This window comes from Myxocyprinus asiaticus, chromosome 17 (genome assembly GCF_019703515.2).
Source record: "Myxocyprinus asiaticus isolate MX2 ecotype Aquarium Trade chromosome 17, UBuf_Myxa_2, whole genome shotgun sequence".
Lineage (NCBI taxonomy): Eukaryota > Metazoa > Chordata > Actinopteri > Cypriniformes > Catostomidae > Myxocyprinus > Myxocyprinus asiaticus.
The window spans coordinates 1,607,501-1,634,326 of NC_059360.1; the positions used below are offsets into that span (position 1 = coordinate 1,607,501).

Consider the following 26,826-nt stretch of genomic DNA (forward strand, 5'->3'; position numbering starts at 1 on the left):
AACCATGTGTCATATGTTGTTGGAAAGCTCTCAATGAGTAGAATACAACCAGCATATTTGTTTTACTCACAGACAAAAATATAGTGTATGTCTTTGACATGCATTTTTCATGTGAACAGGTGTTGCTTATAAGCAGTGTTTTTGATTATAACTTCACGACATATAAACAGAACATAAAATATCACATACCATTACTTAGAGGAGGTGATTATCTTTAAAACGAGTCCACACACAACGTAATCGGATGCAAAGATCATTAGTTAATTGACATGAAGCATAATGTGTTCACAGCACATAATGTACTATCTGGCTAAAAACACGTTACCTTTCCTTGATCACATGACTCCATCGTAAAATATTTAGTATGTTTTCCAGGGTCATGGAACGCTAAACCAATCGTGTTAGGATTCAGATCGCTGCAACCAGAGGTGGAAGTCATCCAAATATGGACAGAGAGGATCGTTCACTGTAGTTAATATTGGCCACCAGGAGATGGCGCCAAGTACATGACACAGACTCAATGATGACTCAAATGACACAGAATGAAACTGAATGAGACCTTGTTACTCATGCCTGCATGCTTTGGAGAGAGAGCAAACCTTTAGTTATTATTGTGTTTGCATGTGTAATTAGTTCTTATGTACTAGGGCTGTCAAATTAAATTTGAATTTGAATTTAAGAAAAAAATGCATATTTGAATGGTAAAACTGTGCATTCAAATTTTGGATGTGTGCCAAGCATTGATGATGATTTCAGATCGATCGCATTCTTGCACTAAAAAAGGCTAGACACAGTGCAACAAATACAGTTTAACAGAAAGCAGGTGTCTAAAGATGCTTTTTAAAGCTCTTTTTAATTAGACACATCATCTAAAAAACACTCGCTCCTGCAAGAGACGCTGAATAAACAAAAACAAAGTGAAACAAAGACGTTCATCTAGCGCACGTTTACTTAGAAAAACAAATGGATGGTTGCAAAAGCGTTTGGTGTGAACACCCCCTTACAGTTGGTGGGGGTCTTTGGCTATTGCGTCCTGCTCTCTTATAAGCATTTCTCAGATTATGAGTTGTTTAAATGCTTCGTCAGGAAAGATGTTCAACTTGTAAATGTGTGTCTCGAAATCCTCGCGTTTGGTTCCAGTCTGTTGTGTTTCATCTGATTGAACAGCCCCTGGCCTATGCTCATAATCTGAGCCGCTTCACCACCGAGTTCAGCCGAATACCTCTGCTATCTGTGAATATTGCTACTCTACATACAGCTGTACTGAATAAAACACAATGTGGTATTTCACTGTTATTATGAAGCTCGAGTCTGGAGTAGTAGGAATCAGTGCAAGTGTAACACCATGTGAACTGTCTATTTCAGCGTTTCCCCCCTCATTTTACTTTTGACTTAACATTTGAGAATATGGACCGACTAAAACTTTATTTGTTTAATGAAACACGCCCCCTCCTATCAAAACTCCGCCCTCCAAAAATAGTGTTGAGACAGACAGTGAACAGTAGCGCAGCAGCGCGTCTTCTCACGGTTGTCAAGCACAACAGTAACATGTTGCTAAAATGTTGCTAGATAACAACCGTATTCCGTTTCGTCAGGCTTGTTCACTCACATGCTTGTGGTAGTTGTAGTCTTTATTTAGCAACTTGCTAGCAACATACATTTTTTTTAAAACACGGCGGCTTCAAAATTCAAGTTCAAAACATACAAATAATGTTAACCACAGACCTCATTTACTCATTAATTGAAAAAATCTAGAGGGAAGCTATAGCGAATTAACCTACAAATTGACATCACAGCTGAACAGCTCTATAAAACAGATTGTCCTACTCTAAATTGTAATTGAATGAGCTGCATTTGAAGCCATTGTAAAATAGGTAATATACACACACCTGTCTGTGTCCTGTGAAAATGGACTAATCTCTGCTTCTTATTGTGCCTTTTTTTAACCCTTCCTCATCTTGTTTTGTTTGGGACACGTCCCACTCTGAATTTTCACATGACCATTGCATGTACCATCATAGCACCCTGTCCCTGATGGATACATTTCTTTAAAAACGATAATGTTTTCTCTGTAAATTGTATATATTTCTTCTGTTCTGCAGGGGGAAGCTGGCCTTGCTCTACATATGTGTGCAAAAATGAGCAGAAATGAGCTGCTTCACTAGTAATTTCACATTTACAGATCCTTCATCTGGTTACTGTGGACGTTTGTTGCTGCTGATTGATAGCCAAACATGGCAAAGAAAGACTATCTTGTTGACGCAGCTCAACAGATTCGAATGGCACTGGACAGAGAAATCAACGAGGATTATGAAGCTGCGTTCAGCTATTATAAGAACGGAGTGGATTTGCTGCTAAACGGAGTTCAAGGTATAGTGTCATTACCATTTATTTTCATTGAGTCTTCCAGGTACAGTTGTGCTCAAAAGTTTGCATACCTTTGGCGAATTAGTAATATATGTATCATTTTTAAAGAAAACATGAGTGAGCAGGCAAAACACATTTCTTTTATTTCTTATGGGATTCATATTCAACTGTAGGTTATAACAGAATGGCACAATCATAAAACAAAACATGGCAACAAAGAAAAAAATGAAATGACCTGTTCAAACGTCTGAATACCCTTAGTGTAACGTTGTAGCTGGCATAGGCAATGATGATGACAATGAAGTGAGAACCCAAGTGCAATTTATTAAATAAACGTGAAATCCAAAACCCTAACTACACGTGAACTAAACTAAACATAAACATGAACATGACTTGACTTTACTTAAACATGGCTTGACATAAACGTGGCTTGACCTAAACATCTACAATCACATTCAATACTTGACAACCGACAATGGAAAACATGAGGGTTTAAATACATGGACATGGGAGAACATAAACCAATGAACAAACAGAACTCTAAACAAGATAATTAAACAATGAACCAATGAAAACAAAACACATGAACATGGAGGGAAAACAGGACATCACATGACAAGGGAACACGTGACATGAAACAGGAACTAAACTTTTCAAAATAAAAGACATGAAATACATGAACACACATATTAAACATTACATATCCCCCCGACTAGGGGTGGCTCCCGACGCCCCAAAACATGAACACATACAATAAACATGATATAGTTCGAAAGTTCTGTAGGGAGCTGGGGTGGGGGTGGGGGGTGTCTTGAGCCGTGGCGTCTTGAGCCGTGGCGTGGGGCATGGGACCAGGGCAGAGTCAATGGAAGGTGGGGCCCTGAGAGGCTCGAGGGGTGGAGCTGTGGAAGGTGGGGTTGTGAGAGACTTGAGGGGCGGAGCCATGGAAAGCGGAGCCCTGAGAGACTCGAAGGGCGACACCATGGAACTTGATACCCGTAGAGTAGCCGAAGACTCGAAGGGCCAGGGTGGAGCCAGAGGCAGGGAGGACCAAGGCGGCACTGGAGGCTCGGAGGAGCAAGGCGGAGCTGGGGGAATCGGAAAACTGAGGCAGAAACGGTGGGACTGAGAACCAAGGTGGAGCCGTAGGGAAGGAGGTCCCCGGTGGAGCTGACAGATCGGAGGGATGAGGCGCAGTCAGAGGATCGGAGAGCCAAGTCAGAGCCAGGTGACCGACAGACCAAGGAGGAGCCAAAAGGACAAGGGACCCCAGCAAAGCCGATAGGCTGAAGGATCACAGTGGAGCCGAGGGAACGCAGAGCTGAGGCGATTTCGAGGGACCGATAGGCCAAGGTGGAGTCCAGGGCTCGGAGGGTCCAGGAGGGGTCGGAGGGTTAAAAGTTCCCCTTGCCTTCACAGGTGAACTAAGGGTGGGTACAAGGGTGGGAACCATCTCCTGGTCCAACTACTCAGATGTGGCTATGACGAGGCGTGGAGCAGACTTAGGCGTTGCTGTGACATGGCATGGAGCAGGCTGAGGCTTTGCTGTGACAAGGCATGGAGCAAAAGATGGTGCTAGCTCAGTGACCATGATGAGGAACTTTGGCTTGGTGGCCATGATGTGAAACTCTGGCTCGGCGGCGGCCATGACGTGAAACTCTGGCTCGGCGGCGGCCATGATGTGAAACTCTGGCTCGGCGGCGGCCATGATGTGAAACTCTGGCTCAGCGGCCATGTCGTGGGACTCTGGCTTGGCATCCGCCTCCCCCACAGTGAACGTAGAACCAGAGACCTGCAGGGCAAGGTCGATATACTGAGCGAGGGTGAGGGTACTCTTACAACCTGGCATCAGAGAAGAGATGGGCTCATAAAGTCCACATCGGAAACCTTCCTTGTTGGCCACCTCATTAAAATCCACCTGGTAGGCCAGAGCGCAATAGTCCTCCACATAGTCCTCCAGGGGATGATTCCCCTGACATAGGCGGAGGAGCTGGATTGCTGGGTTCATAGTCGGTCAAGTATTCTGTAACGTTGTAGCTGGCATAGGCAATGACGATGACGATGAAGTGAGAACCCAAGTGCAATTTATTAAATAAACGTGAAATCCAAAACCCTAACTACACGTGAGCTAAACTAAACATGAACATGACTTGACTTGACTTAAACATCTACAATCACATTCAATACTTGACAACCAACAATGGAAAACATGAGGGTTTAAATACATGGACATGGGAGACCATAAACCAATGAACAAACAGAACTCTAAACAAGATAATTAAACAATGAACCAATGAAAACAAGACACATGAACATGGAGGGAAAACAGGACATCACATGACTAGGGAACAGGAACTAAACTTTTCAAAATAAAAGACATGAAATACATGAACACACACATTAAACTTTACACTTAGTTCTTAATACTTTGTATTGCCCCCTTTAGCATCAATGACAGCGTTTTTAGTAATAGTTGTCTATGAGGCCCCAAATTCTTGCAGGTGGTACAGCTTCCCATTCGTCTTGGCAAAATGCCTCCAGGTCATGCAAAGTCTTTGGTCGTCTTGCATGAACCACACGTTTGAGATCTCCTCAGAGTGGCTCGATGATATTAAGGTCAGGAGACTGTGATGGCCACTCCAGAACCTTCACCTTTTTCTGCTGTAACCACTGGAGGGTCAACTTGGCCTTGTGCTTAGGATCATTGTCATGCTGGAAAGTCCAAGAGCGTCCCATGCGCAGCTTTCGTGCAGAAGAATGCAAATTGTCTGCCAGTATTTTCTGATAACATGCTGCATTCATCTTGCCATCAATTTTCACAAGATTCCCCGTGCCTTTAGAGCTCACACCCCCCCAAAACATCAGTGAGCCACCACCATGCTTCACAGTGGTGATGGTATTCTTTTCACTATAGGCCTTGTTGACCCCTCTCCAAACGTAGCGCTTATGGTTGTGAACATAAAGCTCTATTTTGGTCTCGTCACTCCAAATTACAGTGTGCTAGAAGCTGTGAGGCATGTCAACGTGTTGTCGGGCATATTGTAACTGGGCTTTTTTGTGGCATTGGTGCAGTAAAGTCTTCTTTCTGGCAACTCGACCATGCAGCTCATTTTGTTCAAGTATCATCATATTGTGCTCCTTGAAACAACCACACCGTCTTTTTCCAGAGCAGGCTGTATTTCTCCTGAGGTTACCTGTGGGTTTTTCTTTGTATCCCGAACAATTCTTCTGGCAGTTGTGGCTGAAATCTTTCTTGGTCTACCTGACCTTGGCTTGGTATCAAGAGATCCCCGAATTTTCCACTTCTTAATAAGTGATTGAACAGTACTGACTGGCATTTTCAAGGCTTTGGATATCTTTTTATATCCTTTTCCATCTTTATAAAGTTCCATTACCTTGTTACGCAGATCTTTTGACAGTTCTTTTCTGCTCCTCATGGCTCAGTATCTAGCCTGCTCAGTGCATCCACGTGAGAGCTAACAAACTCATTGACTATTTATACACAGACACTAATTACAATTTAAAAAGCCACAGGTGTGGGAAATTAACCTTTAATTGCCATTTAAACCTGTGTGTGTCACCTTGTGTGTCTGTAACAAGGCCAAACATTCAAGGGTATGTAAACTTTTGATCAGGGCCATTTGGGTGATTTCTGTTATCATTATGATTTAAAAAGGAGCCAAACAACTATGTGATAATAAATGGCTTCATATGATTACTATCCTTAAATAAAAGACAGTTTTTTTGCATGATCAGTCATATTTTCAAAATCAATGGCAAAATTTCACAATTTCTGCCAGGGTATGCAAACTTTTGAGCACAACTGTATATGGCTGCCATAAAGATGGCATATAGAAATATCATCAGATTAAATAGAAATGGAAAATTGTTGACAGTGTATAAGATGTTTATCTGTAAACACATTTAAACACACAATCAGTATTTGGTTGTGTGATCACAAAGAATTAAAACATAACATACAATCAATTATAGTCTGACAAATAAAAAAAGGATGTCTAATAATATGGAGGTGTTTAAGGCGGAGCTTAGTGAAGGCTCAATTAAAGATCTTTTCACTGTGTCTTTCAGTGGATCCAAATAAGGAGAGACGTGAGGCCGTAAAGCGGAAGACCACTCAATATCTGAAGAGAGCCGAGGAGATCTTCATCTCTTACTTACAGGACAACATCACTAAAGGATCTGCTCACTTAGGAGTAGGTGACAAGTGTGCATAATAATAATGCTAGCGCTGTTGATTTAACAAGTTAATTCAGTGCGATTAATTATACAAAAAATAACATGTTAAAAAAATTAATGCAATTAATCATGTCCCTGGACCGTAATAAGGAATATTTAATTATTTTTGTAATATATATATATACTGGTGGCCAAAAGTTTGGAATAATGTACAGATTTTGCTCTTATGGAAAGAAATTGGTACTTTTATTCACCAAAGTGGCATTCAACTGATCACAATGTATAGTCAGGACGTTAATAATGTGAAAAATTACTATTACAATTTTAAAAAAATGTTCACCCCACACTTCCTGTAGCACTTGTCATAGATGTGACTGTCTTGTCGGACACTTCTCACGCACCTTACAGTCTAGCTGATCCCACAAAAGCTCAATGGGGTTAAGATCCATAACACTCTTTTCCAGTTATGTCTGTGTTTCTTTGCCCACTCTAACCTTTTCTTTTTGTTTTTCTGTTTCAAAAGTGTCTTTTTCTTTGCAATTCTTCCCATAAGTCCTGCACCCCTGAGTCTTCTCTTTACTGTTGTACATGAAACTGGTGTTGAGCGGGTAGAATTCAATGAAGCTGTCAGCTGAGGATATGTGAGACGTCTATTTCTCAAACTAGAGACTCTGATGTACTTATCCTCTTGTTTAGTTGTACATCTGGTCTTCCACATCTCTTTCTGTCCTTGTCTGTCCTGTGGCTGCTGTCTAGATTTGATCAAAAATGACTTTTTTTAAATAGTGATGGTGCTGTTTTTTATATCAGTAATGTCCTGACTATACTTTGTGATCAGTTGAATGCCACTTTGGTGAATTAAAGTATCAATTTCCTTCTGAAACAGCAAAATCTGTACATTATTCCAAACTTTTGGCCGCCAGTGTATATTATTTGTAATTATTTAAATATAACTTTATAATTATTTCATCAATATATATTGAATTATTGTTATTTGAGCGGCTTTCTCAGCAAATGTTTATGTGTGTGATTAATTGCGATTAATTAGATTATTTAATCAGTACACCATTTAATTAATTTGATAAAAAAACAATTATCGATTGACAGCCCTAAATAATACACAAGCGTACTGTAAGGTGTTATGCAATACCTTTCCAGCATCAAGAAATGTATCTGTCCTCACCGAACACAAAACTGCAGCATGATGTGACACAATCACAGCCAATAAGAATATTGTTGTTTTTTTGTTTTGTTTTTGTCAGTATACTGGAAAAAAATATTTTCTTATTGAGTATTTTTGTCTTATTTTCCGGTAAAAATATCGAAACATCCTTAAAACAAGAAAAATTTTATATTTTAACATTATTATTATTATTATTTAACAAGATATTTTATTTTGTTTTCAAATAAATTTAACAAAATTTGATGTGGTTTATGCTTAAAACAAGAAAAAATATTTGCCAGTGGGGTAAGAAAAATACACGTGTTTTCCCTTTAAATTATTTTTTTTTTCTTACCTCACTTTTCTTGTTTTAAGCATAAACCTCACCAAATTTTGTTAGATTTATTTGAAAAACAAGACTTAATATCTTTTGTCATTTTGTTTCTCAAGTAAATGTACATTATTTTATTTTAAGAATTATTTTAAGAATGTTTAGTTATGGGGCCTGGGTATCTCAGCGAGTATTGACGCTGACTATCACCCCTGGAGTTGTGAGTTCGAATCCAGGGCGTGCTGAGTGACTCCAGTCAGGTCTCCTAAGCAACCAAATTGGCTTCACATGGGGTAACCTCCTCGTGGTCGCTATAATGTGGTTCTCGCTCTCAGTGGGGCATGTGGTGAGTTGTGCTTGGATGCCACGTAGAATAGCGTGAAGCCTCCACACGCGCTATGTTTCCATGGTAACGTGCTCAACAAGTCATGTGATCAGCTGCGTGGATTGACGGTCTCGGACGTGGAGGCAACTGAGATTCCTCCTCCACCACCCGGATTGAGGCGAGTCACTACGCCACCACGAGGACTTAGAGCACACTGGGAATTGGGCATTCCACATTGGGGAGCAAAAAAAGGAAAAGAATGTTTAGATATTTTCACTGGAAAAAAAGACCAAAATATTCCATAAGAAAATGATTTTTTTGCAGTGAAGTGAAAGCAGAACTGGTTCCAGCTGTCTATCCTGTCCCTCATTCACTTCAACAGAGGCAAAAACCAAATCTCTGTGTTCTAGGACATTATTCTAAGCTCTCATGTTGTGTTATAATCCTCTTGCAGTATGTCGTATAATCCTCCAGAAGTGTGTTTCCTATTGAAAGTCTCACAGAAGTTTGATGTAGAGACAGATTAGTCTCAGCATGCCAGTGGACCACTCACAGTCTGTTCACTGTCCATCAGATGTATATTACAAACAAAAGATATCCAATTTATCCACATGCACAACTGTATATTCTGCTTTGTTTTCTGAGAGGACAGATGTATCACACTGACCAGTTATTTATTCTCTGGGACTGATGTTGTTTTTCTGGTTTTCAGGGTTACAGCAGCTTACGGTTTCGGTCGATCAGACACCTCAGCTCACCGGTGGAGGATCTGGCTGTGTGCAGAGTTACGGGAATTATCGATAAGGTATGTGTGAAATATGTGCTCTTCGTGATGCAGGATCAGTCAGTGTTCTATATTTGAGGAAGTCAGTTTCAATAAAATAGAAGTGAAACTGGCTCAGATGTTAGAGGCAACAAAAATATTAGATCTTGTAGATATAAATTTGTTCTTGTGTGTTTCCACAGGTGCTGACGGTTGAAAGTTTGATCAGCAAGGAGACATTTATTGTTAAGGTAGACATTTTAAACAGAAGCTCAGCTGGTTTTGCTGCAGGACTCAGATTTTACATTGACATCAAGTGACGAGCCAACACAGTACTAAAACCGTAACCCATATTTAAAGTAGTCTGGGTCGTATCTTCTTTCAACTTGTCTAGATTTGTTGATGGTTTTTGAGGATGAGTTCATATCACACAAACTGACCAAATGACAGATGAATTTGTGTCAAAATGCTGTAGAGTTTGATTTGACAAATGGCCTTTGACACCAACAGCAAAAGATATGGGAAGCATTTTCTCTTCCATTTTAAAAGTTGATAGGTGTAGGGCTGTCTATACATACAGATATAAAGCATATCGAATGCTGAAGTTTCAAATCTCGAAACTAGTTTTTTTCTCAGGCTGCCGTGAGTGAGTGAGCATTTTCAGGTGATGCGAACAGATATGGAAGCTTGCCATTATCTCTTCCACACCTGGCTCACCGCTTGCGGGTGAAGTCTCCATTCTCTTTACAGTAAACTGCTCCCGTGTTTATTATGCCAGGGAAATGCGAGCAATCACACATTTAGAAACACAATTCGTTTCTGTGCTAGGATGTGCAGTCGAGTCGAGTGTGTACCTCCTGAAAATGTATTAATGGCAATTTTAGCCACAGGAAGTGGGGAAAAACATTAGTAAAATTTCAGGAAGTGAAGAAAAAAAAAAACAGATACTGCATTAACGCATTAAACAGTTAACTGTTAATCACAGAAATTAACATGTTACATTTCCCAGCCCTACCTAATTATAATATAATGTAATATAATATAATCTTATATGATATACTAAAAAAATGCAACAGTAAAATATTGCTCACCTAAATTCTTCATATTCACACGAAATTTTAAGGCCGTCTGTTTAAACCTACAAGCCCTGATTTAAAAAAAAAAAGGAAGACCTTTGAGATTCTGTGTGTGTATTTGAAAATATGTATCTTTACAGCAACAGACACGCATGCCATTAACACTGTGTGTATGAATCCACCATGACCAAGAACACTTGCCATTACGCGAACATTAAATTGAAGTAAAACTGGAGCACTTTGCATTCACTATCAAAATCCTCACTTATTTTCTCATGGGAGTCATGGCTGCAAACCTGCACAGATGGCACGCACATCAGAGTGCTTCAGAGACAGTTAATCTTTACACACTCTTCAGGAGCTGCTCTGAGTGCGGTCCGTGGTGCAAGTCAGTTGGTGCAAGTTTATTTGGAGAGCTTACATAATGCGTAATGCGACACACAAACACGCCGTTCATAACATTTCTATATTCCCTTAAATTCCCTTATTTGCACAGTAAAGTGGGATTGGAATTTGAAGTTATTTCAAATAATCACGACAGGCGTAGTTAGTCGCACACATGTTTGGGTCATGACCCACCAGTTGAGAAGCAGTGCTCTGTCTAGCATCTGCCTGTGACCACAGTGCTGCTTGAGTGCTGTTGGAATCAGGCCAGCTGACAGTATCATGCCTCTGGGATACACTCAGCTCTTCTTTTATTACTAAACGTCTTTGCGGATTGATCCTTTAAAACTCTTTTAAACTCGTCTCAGGTTACTGAAGCCAGACTTACTAGAATCAGTCAAAATCAGCTGAGGTCTTGAGCTACTAGATATTACAGAGACATAAAGGACAAAACAATAAAAACAAGTAAATATACATACATATCAAGGACATAATAATGATAAGCGGGGACACTCTTTGCCTTCAGAACAGCCATCTTTGCAGTACCATTATAGAAGTCCTGTGTGTACGGAGATATTGCACTGTTTATAAGAAGAAAAGCTTCTGTTTTTGGGGGATGAAGTTCTAACATCTAGTGATTGGGATGGTGGGGACATGGAATACATCTGACTTCATCCTGGTGTAAAAAAAAACACCCTTAAAACGTTTTGATAAATGTGTGTTTGGGGCATTATCAACACTGTTTGTACCATATGGTGCATCTGGGCCATGTATTTGTTAGCAGAACATACAGAGCAATTACCTGTCAAAAATGCTCATGAAATGGCTACTAGTACTATTATGGATCTCAAGTATCCTAATTCCTGACTGTATCTCCTGTTTTCATCTTTATTCTGTGGTGCTGGTCTGAAAAAGATTTGGATTATTGAAATGAAGACAGCAGCTTCCTCATCTAGACTTTTAGTCTGTTATCTGTCCAGTTTTTCAGAATGCTCATTGGTTAAAAAACTAAATGTTAAAATGTACAGGTGCTGGTCATATAATTAGAATATCATCAAAAAGTTGATTTCACTAATTCCATTCAAAAAGTGAAACTTGTATATTATATTCATTCATTACACACAGACTGATATATTTCAAATGTTTATTTCTTTTAATTTTGATGATTATAACTGACAACTAAGGAAAATCCCAAATTCAGTATCTCAGAAAATTAGAATATTGTGAAAAGGTTCAATATTGAAGACACCTGGTGCCACACTCTAATCAGCTAATTAACTCAGAACACCTGCAAAGGCCTTTAAATGGTCTCTCAGTCTAGTTCTGTACGCTACACAATCATGGGGAAGACTGCTGACTTGACAGTTGTCCAAAAGACGACCATTGACACGTTGCACAAGGAGGGCAAGACACAAAAGGTCATTGCAAAAGAGGCTGGCTGTTCACAGAGCTCTGTGTCCAAGGACATTAATAGAGAGGCGAAGGGAAGGAAAAGATGTGGTAGAAAAAAGTGTACAAGCAATAGGGATAACTGCACCCTGGAGAGGATTGTGAAACAAAACCCACTCAAAAATGTGGGGGAGAACCACTACGCACAGACGTATGCAAGACATGGGTTTCAGCTGTCGCATTCCTTGTGTCAAGCCACTCTTGAACAACAGACAGCGTCTGAAGCGTCTCGCCTGGGCTAAAGACAAAAAGGACTGGACTGCTGCTGAGTGGTCCAAAGTTATGTTCTCTGATGAAAGTAAATTTTGCATTTCCTTTGGAAATCAGGGTCCCAGAGTCTGGAGGAAGAGAGGAGAGGCACACAATCCACGTTGCTTGAGGTCCATTGTAAAGTTTCCACAGTCAGTGATGGTTTGGGGTGCCATGTCATCTGCTGGTGTTGGTCCACTGTGTTTTCTGAGGTCCAAGGTCAACGCAGCCGTATACCAGGAAGTTTTAGAGCACTTCATGCTTCCTGCTGCTGACCAACTTTATGGAGATGCAGATTTCATTTTCCAACAGGACTTGGCACCTGCACACAGTGCCAAAGCAACCAGTATCTGGTTTAAGGACCATGGTATCCCTGTTCTTAATTGGCCAGCAAACTCGCCTGACCTTAACCTCATAGAAAATCTATGGGGTATTGTGAAGAGGAAGATGCGATATGCCAGACCCAACAATGCAGAAGAGCTGAAGGCCACTATCAGAGCAACCTGGGCTCTCATAACACCTGAGCAGTGCCACAGACTGATCGACTCCATGCCACGCCGCATTGCTGCAGTAATTCAGGCAAAAGGAGCCCCAACTAAGTATTGAGTGCTGTACATGCTCATACTTTTCATGTTCATACTTTTCAGTTGGCCAAGATTTCTAAAAATCCTTTCTTTGTATTGGTCTTAAGTAATATTCTAATTTTCTGAGATACTGAATTTGGGATTTTCCTTAGTTGTCAGTTATAATCATCAAAATTAAAAGAAATAAACATTTGAAATATATCAGTCTGTGTGTAATGAATGAATATAATATACAAGTTTCACTTTTTGAATGGAATTAGTGAAATAAATCAACTTTTTGATGATATTCTAATTATATGACCAGCACCTGTATTTGAAGTGTAAACTGTAATATTGTGCTTCCTGTACAGAGTTTACCCAAGTCCATCTGGGAGAGTCGTGAGAGGTCAACCATTATTCCTCAGGGTGTTCCATTCATGGTAAAGTTGCTGAAGTACTACGTCAGTGAAGACTCTGTGTTCCTACATCTAGAGCATGTTCAGGGTGAGTCAAATCAATTTCAATTCAATTCAATTTATTTTATTTGTCTTACATTTTTCATTTGGAACATTGATTCAAACCAGCTTTACAGAAAAATGTACGGTCAATACTTTCAGTGAGCAACTTAAAGTTGACATAGACAGCTCTCTGATGTTTAATTGTTTAACAAACTGCTATCAAACACGACACACAGGTCCTTAACTTTAGTTCATAGCATGACAGTAGAACCATCTAGACATAATGTATACTGTATTTACGCAGCTTACATCTAAAAGGCTTTGGTCAAATGACCAATACTCGTGTTTTATTCAGAATTTAGCTGCTGGCCATCCAGTCCATTGTAGGCTATGCTAGCACCCAATTTTGTCTGGTCAGAAAGAAATATTAAGATGTGTAACATTATTATCAGCATTAAAGCTAATGCTATGTTTCCTAATTATTATTTTTTAAATGTACAAGGAGAACTTCAGAGGACCTAGGACAGAGCCTTGTGGCACACCATACTTTACCTGTGTTAGATCACAGATACTGAATCTAAACCAGGCTTGTGCCTATTCACAAATGCCAACATGATAATCAAGCATATTTAAAAGAATGCTATGCTCTGTAGTATCAAAATAAGCACTAAGGTCTTAAATAAGATAATAATAAGATACTGCCACTCTCTTTTTATTGAGTATTGATGTTGTGACTAAATTCTCATACATGGGATCTATGATTGTTACACACACCCTGTTGATTTTAATGACAATTCTAAATGATTTCAACAGTTGCCAAGTTATAAGGTCTTCATTGTAGGGTGAGGAATTTTAATATATTTGTCTACTCGAGTGCTCAACAGAAAAATCGGTACCTGAGGGGTGTACACATCTGCACAGCCACACATTTTCAAAGAGTAGATGCTCAGAATATGGAACAAATGTATTTGATGTCTACAATGAAGCCATCTTAAAATAAATTACTAATAAAAATGTAAAAAAATAATTTCAAAAAATTCATTCAGATACAAGCATGCTTCCTAAGATAGCTATTTTTCATTGTCCCATCTTGTTAATGACCAAATTGCATGTCAAATATAATGAAATATTAAAATGAGTGTTATTTATTTTTATTTTTTTGTATGATGTGGTTGATATACTGTACGTGTCTTTTACATTAGTTTTAGAAATATTGCATTTAAGTTGTGTCACGCATCTTTTGCTCAACCCTGTTACCGAAACCAATCTAGCCTGAGAATAAGGAAATAGAAAAAGAATAGGTCACATGGCAAACAGGGAATTACATCAAGACATTTGCTAACAGCATGGCCAGAAGAACAGTAATTTCATTCTTCCTTTTTCAATATTTGTATCATCTTTTCAGCATTGGTTGCCTTTGTCGATCTAACAGCTCAACCCTGTTACTTACATTCAGTATGAAAGAGTACTTATTTCAAAGTTTTCTTTGTTTATTTCATAAATACGTCTGTAATGATCTTGACATTGACATTACATTCCCAAATTAGCATCTTTCCTTGAGAAATTGCTGATATTAGTGTGAGTGTGCAACCCTGTTACCATTTTTTGATTAAAAGTTTCCTTAAAAGTTTTCACATTTATATATGATGCCTAAGCTGGACGAATACAGTTTTCTGAAGGTTTGTTACCCCTTAAAATACATAACAAAATATGTGAACTAAATAAGTCAAATTTTGAAGAGTATTGATGCCTAAATTGTCCTCCAATTCTGGAATGTTCCATATATCAGATGGATGTCTTTGGCTGTTGTTGCATCCCTTTTCATGTTTCTTCAACATTTGTGGCATGAGTGGTGTGTCAAGTTAAAAGATCACACAACTCGAGACCCCTGCGTTTTGTTTCTTTTAGATGTGCGCTGTCCATCTGTTTTTTTTACGCAAGTGTCAACACCCCGTAATCCTCTCCAAACAGAGTGTTGAGCTGTTGCTGCTCCTGACATAAACTCACAGGGCCTTATTCATGAAACTTGAGCAGAACAAATTTCTGCATAAATCGTATGTAACAACATTTGTACATAAATTATCCCATTGAATTAAACGCAACGATTTATGTAAAAATGTATTTATGAATAAGTTTTACAGAAATTCAAGAATAAAGCCCTTTGTGTACAGTGCAAAATCAAAATAAGTAAATTTATTTTGATCACAAAACAAAAACAATGCCCCTCTTTGGAATGTTTGCATATAGATGTTAGTGTTTGGATCAGTGTGAAATGTCAAAAAAGTCAAGTCAGAGGGGGGCCTGGGTAGCACAGTGGTAAAGATGCTGGCTACCACCCCTGGAGTTCGCTAGTTCGCTATTTCGAATCCCAGGGCGTGCTGAGTGACTCCACGTGGATGCTGCGGAGGGTGGCGTGAAGCCTCCACATGCGCTATGTCTCCATGGCAACGCACTCAACAAGCCACATGATAAGATGCGGGGGTTGATGATCTCAGACGCGGAGGCAACTGGGATTCGTCCTCCGCCATCCGTTCGTTTTGGCGCCCATGTTAACAGATTACACCCTTCACATTGCAAGCGTGAGTCACGAGGTGACACGTCCCAGAAGCGTCCCAGCTGTGGCAGTGAGCGGATAGTTTCGGCGCTGAGCCTATTTTTGCCGAGCGGCTCATAGAAAAGACGAAAAAGCAAATAAACAATATTTAAACCAAACCTACTATACACTACTATTTATAGGTCTGCTTACAAACAAACACAAAATAAGTAAATAAAAGAAAGAATAAATAAATAAACTGCAGGACTTTTGCCCGTGTTGTGTATATACAGGGACAGTTTAGAAGAGACGGACCACTGGTATTAAAATGAATGGGAGAAATTGGAACATCCGCCTTACTGGTAAAAGAGCCAATCACTTTTTAGATAAAGACATCGCCTGTCAATCAACTCAAGAACGTGCATGCGCATTAGCTGATCCACCCTGATCCTAACTATGTTCTTTGATTGTAATCTTGAGCAACCGTTTTGGAAATTTCAGTCTTTCCACATTCAAGTAGATAGGAGCTGTAATTTTATGCCGCTTGTTTACAAAGAAAAAAGCTGCCCAGCCTGGCCGAGAGCGTTCCAAAGATGACCGCAGAGTGGACTGACCTGCCTTGAAAGTGGCTTTGATATACATTATTAACCAATCATGACCAAGTACGCTGATGTATGCTGATGTTGTGCACATGACTGCCCACCATTGCAGTAGGAACCTAGTTGCTCACGCTCCGCTCACGGAGTATGTGTGAATCCGGCATCATGATTTCGTGATCATTGCTATCACTTCAGAGTTTTTAAATACTCAGGTACTCGTGCCCATACCTTCTTCGTTGTCACTGGATAACATGAAAGAATTTGAAAGAGTGGTCCACCAGCTCAAAATGGCATATTGTTTGCTGAATGGCAACAACAGAAACCTTTTAAACAATTACTTTTCTTACTACATTTACAAGCGACACTCTCTCTCTGCAGGTGGAGGGCTCTTTTCCAGACTCCGCAGGGTCAGAAGACAAGCAGTCAGGGAGCATCCAGAGTGCTTCAGTCCCAACCAGCACAAGATCCACCTGAAGAGCAGCTACACTCTCCCTGTGCTGAGCCAGGAGAGTAACCTAAATGAGAATTTTGGGATAACAACACCTATTGAGAGGCCAGGAAGCCTAGCTAATCATTGCGTTGAGAGCTGTGGAACCCATTCTTATTGCAAAGATACAGGTCCGTATGCAACAAGGACTTACGATGCCCTTGCCTCTGTCGGTCTTTCCAGTGGTCAGAGTCTTACATCTTCATCTCAGGATAATGTTCCTCTCCCTGTTCATCCCTGTGTAATCGTGGACGCTCGGGATCCTCTTGATGTCACTTCTGACCTTCTTGGAAATTATGTCCGCTTCGAGCGGATTGACTCTAGCATAGATTTGAACAAAGCTTGGAATGCTTTGGAACCTGCTCAGGACTGTTGGAGTTTTGCTCTTCCAGGGTCAAACTCTGATATTCTCGGGTTCAGCATTGCAGCTCAGATCACTCCCGCCACTTTATTCGGTGAAAACACCCAACCAACCCTCTGCAGCACTGTTGATGTTCTTCCACAGAGGGTGCGGATTGTTTCTAACACATCACATTTACCTCCACAAAGCCAAGTGCATGATGGCTTTCTCCATGAACAGTTTGTCAGTAACTCTAAACCCAGTGGAAATGGACAGCTTTCAAAGTTTGTGGCTGAATTAAGCGTAGTAAATTCTCATCACTGTCCATTTGAATGTAGACCTCGAAAGCAAGAAGGTGTCTCTTTAGACTTTACAAAGATGACCTCTCAGGAGATCTCTGTTGATATTGTGAAAGAGGGCATGGACAATTGGGAGTTCCTCAACCCTTTGCATAAACAGCCACAAGGGGGCACGATCTTATACCCATCAGCTCCTACCATGAACAGTTCCTTTTTGAGTGAGACTAAACTAGAAAGCCCTCAGATGGAACAGCTACTTGAGGTGGACAGCTCAGGCCATCAACTCCAAATGAAGGCCAGGAGCTTCAGTGCCAAATCTAAGCTGGGAGGATGGATACTTCCTGAGGAAGAAGTACGACTTTGGGGGGCTCAGATCCTGCTGGCCCTGGAGAGTCTTCATGAGCAGGGCATTGTATGCCAGGACCTCAACCCTAGAAACATTCTGCTACGTAGCAGTGGTATGTCTCTTTTGTCATGAACATCTTATTTTGACGTTGCATTTGCAACATAATGGCAGAATTAATATTGAACTTATCTTTGCTGGAATGTTACTTGCACAATCATCTGGCATATTAAAGGAACAATTCATCTAAAGATGAAAATGTTATCATTGTTTTCTCACCTTCATGTCATTCCAACACCACCCCAGTATTATTTTCTTCTGTAAAACACAAAAGGAGAAGTTAGGCCTGAATTTATGTCTTCCCCTGTTGTAGCTCACAAATCACATTCATGTTTGTGTTCAGTTAAAAAATGGCACCTTTAGGCCATGTCCACTCTAAAATGCATCTTTTTCTCTACGTTTCTCTATGTCTGTCTTCGCATTGTAGTGTGGACAGGGAAAACGGAGATATCTGAAAACGATGACATATTTGTTGTCATGTGTCGCAGTCATGTGATCCATTCAACCTAAAACAATCAAGATGGTGGCCCACGTTGTAGCGGCGTTGTTGTGCCTCCTATATTTACTTTGAAGGCATTGTTAAAGATAAATGTTACTTTGTACAACCTTAACATTGCATTCCTTCAAAGGCGACAGGAAGTTTACTCTGAATTGCTGTACGGTGACAGAACAGGAGGACCGTACATGGAACGGCAAATTTTCATTCATTTCAGTGTGGACGAGCAACTTTTGGAAAATGCTTGTAACCGGCAGTGTGGACGGAGAGAGTTTCGAAAACGACAACGCCGTTTTCTAATTTATATGGATTTATGTGGACGTAGCCTTAGACACAATGCGCCAGATTTGATGCTTTAAATGCCAAATACCGAGTTGGAAAATATCGCTTGAGACATACCGACAACTTTCATGATAATTTTATGGGTCTTTTGTCCTTTTCTTGTTGGTATAAATCACAATCCACTTTCATTGTATGGAATAGAGCAGTTTGGATATTCTACCTAACATCTCATTTAGTGTTTTAACAAATAAATAAAAGAATAGTTTGGAATGACATGAGGGTGTGTGAATGTTGACAACATTATTGGGAGAAGTTTGTCTGCCTAATTGATTAAATATAATGAACACAGGTGAAGCGTGTCTTACATACTTTGGACAGTGGACAGAAGTTCAGCCTGAAATCAGCCCAAAAGCAATGGACCAGATGTACTGTGCACCAGGTGAAGCATTTCAAACTATTTTTATCTATATGGTAATACAGTGCTAAAGCCCCCCATGGTGGAAGGCACTTTTGATTTGATTTTCTCCCGAAATACAACAAAAACTTTCACAACAACTTTCTTAACACCTGTTTGTCACTATGCACTGCTAAATTGTTCTGATCCATGAGGTCATATCATGCAATGTCTAAAGGTTGATCTAACATTAAATAACTTTTTAAATGTTGCAAGGTCGTAGGTCGTATTCTGAGTCATTTTCATCGTCCACAGTCGTTTCAGTAGTACCCTTTCGGCCGGTTGTCGTGGGCCCCAGTGCGGCTGCACACCCTGCACTGCCTGTAGTTACACCACTGGATCCAATCACAATGGCGATTCATTTATTATATAATACTTCAGATGTTATGAAATGCCAAATGTGCTTAAAATGTACAGGAAATGGTGCACCTTTTTCTGAAGTGGTTATTTTTGAATAAGTGTTATCTTAATTTGCCACTTAAAAAAGCACCTTGCTGTCTCAAAAGTATTAGCATTAAGTTAACAAATTTTGGCATATAATTATTGCCCCTACTGTATATTTACACTATATCACTACCACCCCCCTGGGGCCCAAGTGTGGGGTAAAAGGCCCCCTCACCACCTTTAAAAAATAAACGTTTTAATTAACTTTACGTTATTATTTCATTTCACACAAATTATGTTGCTCCATCAATATTCAAGTAAAATAAATGCACTTTGTGACCAGAATAAAGCAAATTTTCTTTAGCCCCATTGTACCCTAATGTCTGCTCAAACAGTACACTTCAATTTTAATACACATCCACTGTATTTATATTAGTCATACTATGTTCTCCGGAGATGTAATAAAGGGTTTTATGAATTTGTTTTTACTGATTTTGAACAGAAATTGGAGGCGTGTCAAAAGTCACGGAGGCGTGTGATTGGTGGAGTCTTGGAGCTTTATTGTATGAGCTGCTTACTGGCATGGTAAAAAAAGTTACTCTGTTTCTGCATGTTTAAAATGAATTAAATCAAAAGTAACCCTACAGTTAAAGAAAACACAAACAAACTGAATAAGACACAGTAACTTATTGCCACTGTGTTAGTAATGACATTAAAATTGGTCTTTGTTTTATCATTATATATAGGCTATTATTATATATTCTATACATTTATTATTTATAATGCTATTAAAGTTTTAGAGCAGTTTTCTTTAACCATCAGAGACCCAAGCATTGATATTCATAATATATACAGTGTGTGTATATATATATATACACACACACACAGGTGCATCTCAATAAATTAGAATGTCGTGGAAAAGTTCATTTATTTCAGTAATTCAACTCAAATTGTGAAACTCGTGTATTAAATAAATTCAGTGCACACAGACTGAAGTAGTTTAAGTCTTTGGTTCTTTTAATTGTGATGATTTTGGCTCACATTTAACAAAAACCCACCAATTCACTATCTCAAAAAATTAGAATACATCATAAGACCAATAAAAAAAACATTTTTAGTGAATTGTTGGCCTTCTGGAAAGTATGTTCATTTACTGTATATGTACTCAATACTTGGTAGGGGCTCCTTTTGCTTTAATTACTGCCTCAATGCGGCGTGGCATGGAGGTGATCAGTTTGTGGCACTGCTGAGGTGGTATGGAAGCCCAGGTTTCTTTGACAGTGGCCTTCAGCTCATCTGCATTTTTTGGTCTCTTGATTCTCATTTTCCTCTTGACAATACCCCATAGATTCTCTGTGGGGTTCAGGTCTGTTGAGTTTGCTGGCCAGTCAAGCACACCAACACCATGGTCATTTAACCAACTTTTGGTGCTTTTGGCAGTGTGGGCAGGTGCCAAATCCTGCTGGAAAATGAAATCAGCATCTTTAAAAAGCTGGTCAGCAGAAGGAAGCATGAAGTGCTCCAAAATTTCTTGGTAAACGGGTGCAGTGACTTTGGTTTTCAAAAAACACAATGGACCAACACCAGCAGATGACATTGCACCCCAAATCATCACAGACTGTGGAAACTTAACACTGGACTTCAAGCAACTTGGGCTATGAGCTTCTCCACCCTTCCTCCAGACTCTAGGACCTTGGTTTCCAAATGAAATACAAAACTTGCTCTCATCTGAAAAGAGGACTTTGGACCACTGGGCAACAGTCCAGTTCTTCTTCTCCTTAGCCCAGGTAAGACGCCTCTGACGTTGTCTGTGGTTCAGGAGTGCCTTAACAAGAGGAATACAACAACTGTAGCCAAATTCCTTGACATGTCTGTGTGTGGTGGCTCTTGATGCCTTGACCCCAGCCTCAGTCCATTCCTTGTGAAGTTCACCCAAATTCTTGAATCGATTTTGCTTGACAATCATAAGGCTGCGGTTCTCTCGGTTGGTTGTGCATCTTTTTCTTCCACACTTTTTCCTTCCACTCAACTTTCTGTTAACATGCTTGGATACAGCACTCTGTGAACAGCCAGCTTCTTTGGCAATGAATGTTTGTGGCTTACCCTCCTTGTGAAGGGTGTCAATGATTGTCTTCTGGACAACTGTCAGATCAGCAGTCTTCCCCATGATTGTGTAGCCTAGTGAACCAAACTGAGAGACCATTTTGAAGGCTCAGGAAACCTTTGCAGGTGTTTTGAGTTGATTAGCTGATTGGCATGTCACCATATTCTAATTTTTTGAGATAGTGAATTGGTGGGTTTTTGTTAAATGTGAGCCAGAATCATCACAATTAAAAGAACCAAAGACTTAAACTACTTCAGTCTGTGTGCACTGAATGTATTTAATACACGAGTTTCACAATTTGAGTTGAATTACTGAAATAAATGAACTTTTCCACGACATTCTAATTTATTGAGATGCACCTGTATGTGTGTGTGTATTATATATATATATATATATATATATATATAATTTATTTATTTATTATCTTCTTGAAAGTGTTTTTAGGAAGCCTTATACTGTATTTTGTTTTGAAAAAAATTAAATTAAGTTCCCCTTTGACAGCAAGTGGCAGTTTTGAATTCACAATGCAATTTAGTACACAAAAAACATTAAAACATTAATTTAACACTAGCAGTAAGGGTAAATTCATGAACAGTTAAGAAATGTAACTATTTAAAACTAATGAGGACACTTGATACTGGTAATATACTGTATTTTCTGGTATAATTAAAATAATTTAGTAAATTTAATACTGTTTACCACGGAGGTCATAAGAGAAAGATTTTTAATGACAGAACATCACAAAAAAACAGCTGATTTGGAGTAGATTATATATGATTTACTGATAAGGGTCATAATGCCCCACAGCATTTTTGCTATGAAAGATGATATTTCGGGGGATGTAATCATTTTTCAATCAGTAAAATGTTATAAATAAAAAATAACAAATACTAGAGGTCAAATGCTTGAAAAATTTCTAAATTTGTGAGAAAAGTGTTAAAAATTGTGTAAACTAGCCGTGACCTTATTGTGTGACGTTAGTGAGCTCTGACAGTTAACCCTTGTGCTGTGTTGAAATGTTTTACCTAATTTGGTGTTCAAAAATGACTGGCCTATTAAACATTGCTTATAAAGCTCTCATTATGCTATATTATCACCAAAAATTGAATTAGATCTTTTTGTCAACTTGTTTCCTTTCAATTATGACAGGTTTTGTATTTCTTTTTGGAACATATTGATCGTAGGCCTCACTGACCTGAGCTTATGCACCTCCGTTTTTGAGTGAAAAAAGCATTATTTGTGGATAATTTTGGCAATATTAAATAAAATATGAAACATTCTGTATTATTTATCACACTAGTGTGCTTTAATGTTTAACCAGCAAGTTTGTTTTGAAATGCTTTTATTTTTTACAAAATGGCACAAAGTCACACTTGTGGTGTTCCCGGTCAGAAATGACCGGCCATTGAAAATGAATGGGGGAGATCAAAAATAAGAGAAAAGTGTTCAGGAGCATGCTCATCATGTTCACATATGTGCATGTGTGCTTGCAAACATAAAGGCCTCGGACCTGTGCACACGCATATACACACATGCACACTAACACACATGCGCATGTGTGTATTCATTTTCAATGGCCGGTCGTTTCTGACCAGGAACACCACAAGTGTGACTTTGTTACATTAAAGCACACTAGTGTGATAAATAATACAGAATGTTTTCATATTTTATTTAATATTGCAAAAATTATCCACAAATAATGCTTTTTTCACTCAAAAACGGAGGTGCATAAGCTCAGGTCAGTGAGGCCTATGATCAATAAGTTCCAAAAAGAAATACAAAACCTGTCATAATTGAAAGAAAACAAGTTGACAAAAAGATCTAATCTAGTATTTGGTGATAATATAGCATAACGAGAGATTTATAAACAATTTTTATAGGCTGGGAACACCAAAAGTGTAACAAGATGAACCCCCCCCCACACATTTTTTATTTTTTAAATGATCGAATTTTTTGGGGGAAGTTGTGATACCCTATGTGAGCAAAGTCAGTAAGTTTTAGTCCAATATGGTAACATTAACTAGCATTTTCAGGCAAAAGAATATCCTCTTCGGGTCAAAATGACCAAATTAATATGCAAATGTTTTTTTCCCACCAAAACTGTTGTTGTGTACGGTTCAGCTATTGCTTTGTGTAGTTTTCACCCACATTTAATGAAAACTAGTTATTATTTAATTGCTTTAACCCTCATATTGTATTCGGTCATTTATGACCGAAATACATTTTCCTCATTTAATAAAAATGGTTTCCTTTTTCTGAGCAGAACAAGACTTCATGACTTTTCATCCATTTGCCATCTGAACATAAATTGTTTTTTGCCGTGATAGGATGTGTCTGTAAAAAAAAAAAAAAAAAAAAAAAGCGACACCTTTGGTATTTGCAGTCAAAATTGACCGACCATTGAAAATGAATGGTAAAGACCTAAAAACAGAGCAATTTTTTTTATTATCTGTTAAATACAATCAATAAATCAGCCACAGTGCAGAAAAAACAGACAGAAATTACAGAGTGATACACTAAAACATCCTTAGTGCAAAACATACACACCCATTCACACACAAAAATTAACTGGTGAGACTATAACACAGAGCTTTTTTTTTTTTTACATTTGTCCAAAAAACAAAAACAAAAAAAAAAGCAATAAATCAGTCACAATGCTAAACACACACACACACACACACACACACACAAACCAGGGCATCAATAAGTGGAGCATTACAAGTCATCTGTTCTTTTCCAGCTGATGACAGCAATCTAAGACTCTCTCTCTCTCTCTCTCTCACACACACACACACACACACACACACACACACACACACACACACACACACACACTTGCGCGCACGCACGCACACACACGTCTTTGCAAAATACATTTTTACTACTGAAATTGCAAAATGTTTACTCTGATTCCTCTGTTTTATACTCTAATTGAATTTTCAGAGTTTTGCAGTTCATTTCTGTTTCTTGATGATCATGTTCTTGACATTATTATGCATTTACTTTGAATTATTACATTTTTATGTTTGAAATAAATTATTGGTAGAAAAATGCTTATTTTGTGTCTTCTCTTTGTAACACCATGGTCAGGTTTGATTGCAAGCTTAATGACATTAACTGCAAAAACTGACACTTCAAATCCATTTTAAAATGCTAAACTTTGGCAAATAATTGTTTTATAATGTAAATCTAAATGTAATGTAATTGTATAATGTAATCTAAATATATATCCAAATCCGTATCTTGTAATAAGATAAAAATAGCATAAAATTCCAAAAGAAAGGCATCATTTTATTGTTCTTACTTCAAGGAAGAATAAATGTTATCATTTTCATTATAAAAAAAAAGGTCACACATCTGTCCCTTCTGGTCAAAAATGAACCCGAATACCAAAGGGAGGTGAGATTTTTCAATACCATAGGAGGGTTAAACAAACGCTGCTATTGTCCTATGCTGGGTCTCTGAGGGTTAAACAAAATTTACTACTTCAATTATGTGGCATGTGGACACGTCTCACAAAGCCTTGTTTCTAGAGGAGGCAGTTTCTACAGTCTGTTTATGAGATGGGCATGACCTCTGAACTCTGTGTCTCTGCAGCCTCTATGGCAGTGCCACCCTTCTGGCGTTCACCCGCACACACCGCTACATATCCCAGAATTCCTGAGCACGGCAGCCACATCTCTTCTCACAGAGGTAATGACATTTGATAAAACTGGCATATATATTCTAATATGTTTTTAATTACATTACTACATCTGACTAATGAATTGCCTTTATTTCCCTGCAGCTTCTCCAGTATGATGCGTGTTATCGTCTGGGATCTGGAGGAGGGGGTGTGAGTGACATCAAGTGTCATCCGTTCTTTAACAGCGTCCCGTGGCTCACTCTCAACAGTTAACTAACGCTGTAGAGTACAGTGACTTTATAGAGAATTCACCCCGTCCATTCTTTCTGCCTATTACACCTCCAAATGTTGCAAAGTGAGCACAGCAGGAATAATAAATGGATGTGAATCCTTTCTAAAGCTGTAATGACATCAGAACATTGAAAGTTATAAAGAACCATGAGGTCTCAGGAGGATTGATGCATTCGTCATCACATCAGCACCTGCAGTGGTCAATTTAAAGTCAAATTTCTGGAAAATTTATTTAAGCTATAAGGTTGTCACAACGATGTCCTTACTTGCCCCAAGAGCAAAGTAAAGGGAATGTAAACATACATTTTGGGCATTAAAATGCCTTCTGGTGTAATGCAGACTGGAAAATCCAGCTTAAGATGGTAACTGTGTTTTGGAACATGGTAACTGGTTCAGGCTGGTCCAAGTTGGTCATGAGCTGGTCCGAGCTGGTCCTTAGCTTGTCGACCAGCTACCATGTTCCAAAAACCAGCTTGACCACCTTGAGTTGGTATGACAATCTGGTAGTTGGTCTCCCAGCTTGGACCAGTTAATGACCAGCTACCATGTTCCAAAACACAGAAACTAGTTTAAGATGGATTTTCCAGCAGGGCAGGTAAAATGCAATATAACTGAATGGCAAAACATTCAACTGTGTTTCAAGCATGCAGAAATTCTAACATTTTTTATGATTTATATTTTGAATATCACTTATTGAACTTGTGTGACTGCATTGAATAAAATAATTCATTTCTTTATTGTTTTCTTTGTCATCTTCTGAAATAAAGAAGTGCTAAAATTAGCTAATCTGAAATTAGCTTTCAGAACACCAATGACATGCACTTAAGTGCCTGTTTTGAGTGTTTCACTTTGCTGGTAATCACCGGGTCCAAATATGTCTTAATATATTACATTAATATATTAAAGGTGCTGTAAGTGGTTTTAGCCATTCTACTACCACAAGCTGAGTCGTTGGATTAGCCACGCCCCCTCTTTCCAAAACCCTGCACTCCAAAGATACCAAATGAGCTTTATTGAGACCGACATCAAGCAGAAACAGCAGCGTATGTCATGATAAATTTGATTGAAAAAGTTCTAACCCTTTATTAAATAGTTGTATCCATATTTTAGGGAAGCACTTCATAAAACTGCCAGTGTTCCAAAGGTCATGGATAACCTGGAACTATCAGGGAATTTTAAAATAAATATAAAAATATAGCAAATAA

The 26,826-nt window shown here is 38.9% G+C and overlaps 1 protein-coding gene across 3 annotated transcripts in view; it reads left to right on the forward strand.

Moving 5' to 3' along the window:
* rps6kl1 (ribosomal protein S6 kinase-like 1) overlaps nt 1-26,356 on the forward strand; it is a 27,745-nt gene extending 1,389 nt beyond the window's left edge. The window contains exons 3-12 of one of the 3 annotated variants that reach the window (XM_051723200.1): nt 2,103-2,370; nt 6,457-6,581; nt 9,095-9,187; nt 9,349-9,396; nt 13,238-13,370; nt 16,835-18,040; nt 19,113-19,202; nt 20,104-20,186; nt 25,303-25,398; nt 25,493-26,356. In XM_051723200.1, the coding sequence (XP_051579160.1) occupies nt 2,235-2,370; nt 6,457-6,581; nt 9,095-9,187; nt 9,349-9,396; nt 13,238-13,370; nt 16,835-18,040; nt 19,113-19,202; nt 20,104-20,186; nt 25,303-25,398; nt 25,493-25,603 (2,121 nt within the window). In that variant the 5' untranslated portion in view covers nt 2,103-2,234 and the 3' untranslated portion in view covers nt 25,604-26,356. The remainder of the gene's footprint in view (nt 1-2,102; nt 2,371-6,456; nt 6,582-9,094; nt 9,188-9,348; nt 9,397-13,237; nt 13,371-16,834; nt 18,041-19,112; nt 19,203-20,103; nt 20,187-25,302; nt 25,399-25,492) is intronic. The other 2 variants (XM_051723201.1, XM_051723202.1) reach the window with 2 other exon arrangements.
* Nucleotides 26,357-26,826: the final 470 nt, after the last annotated feature.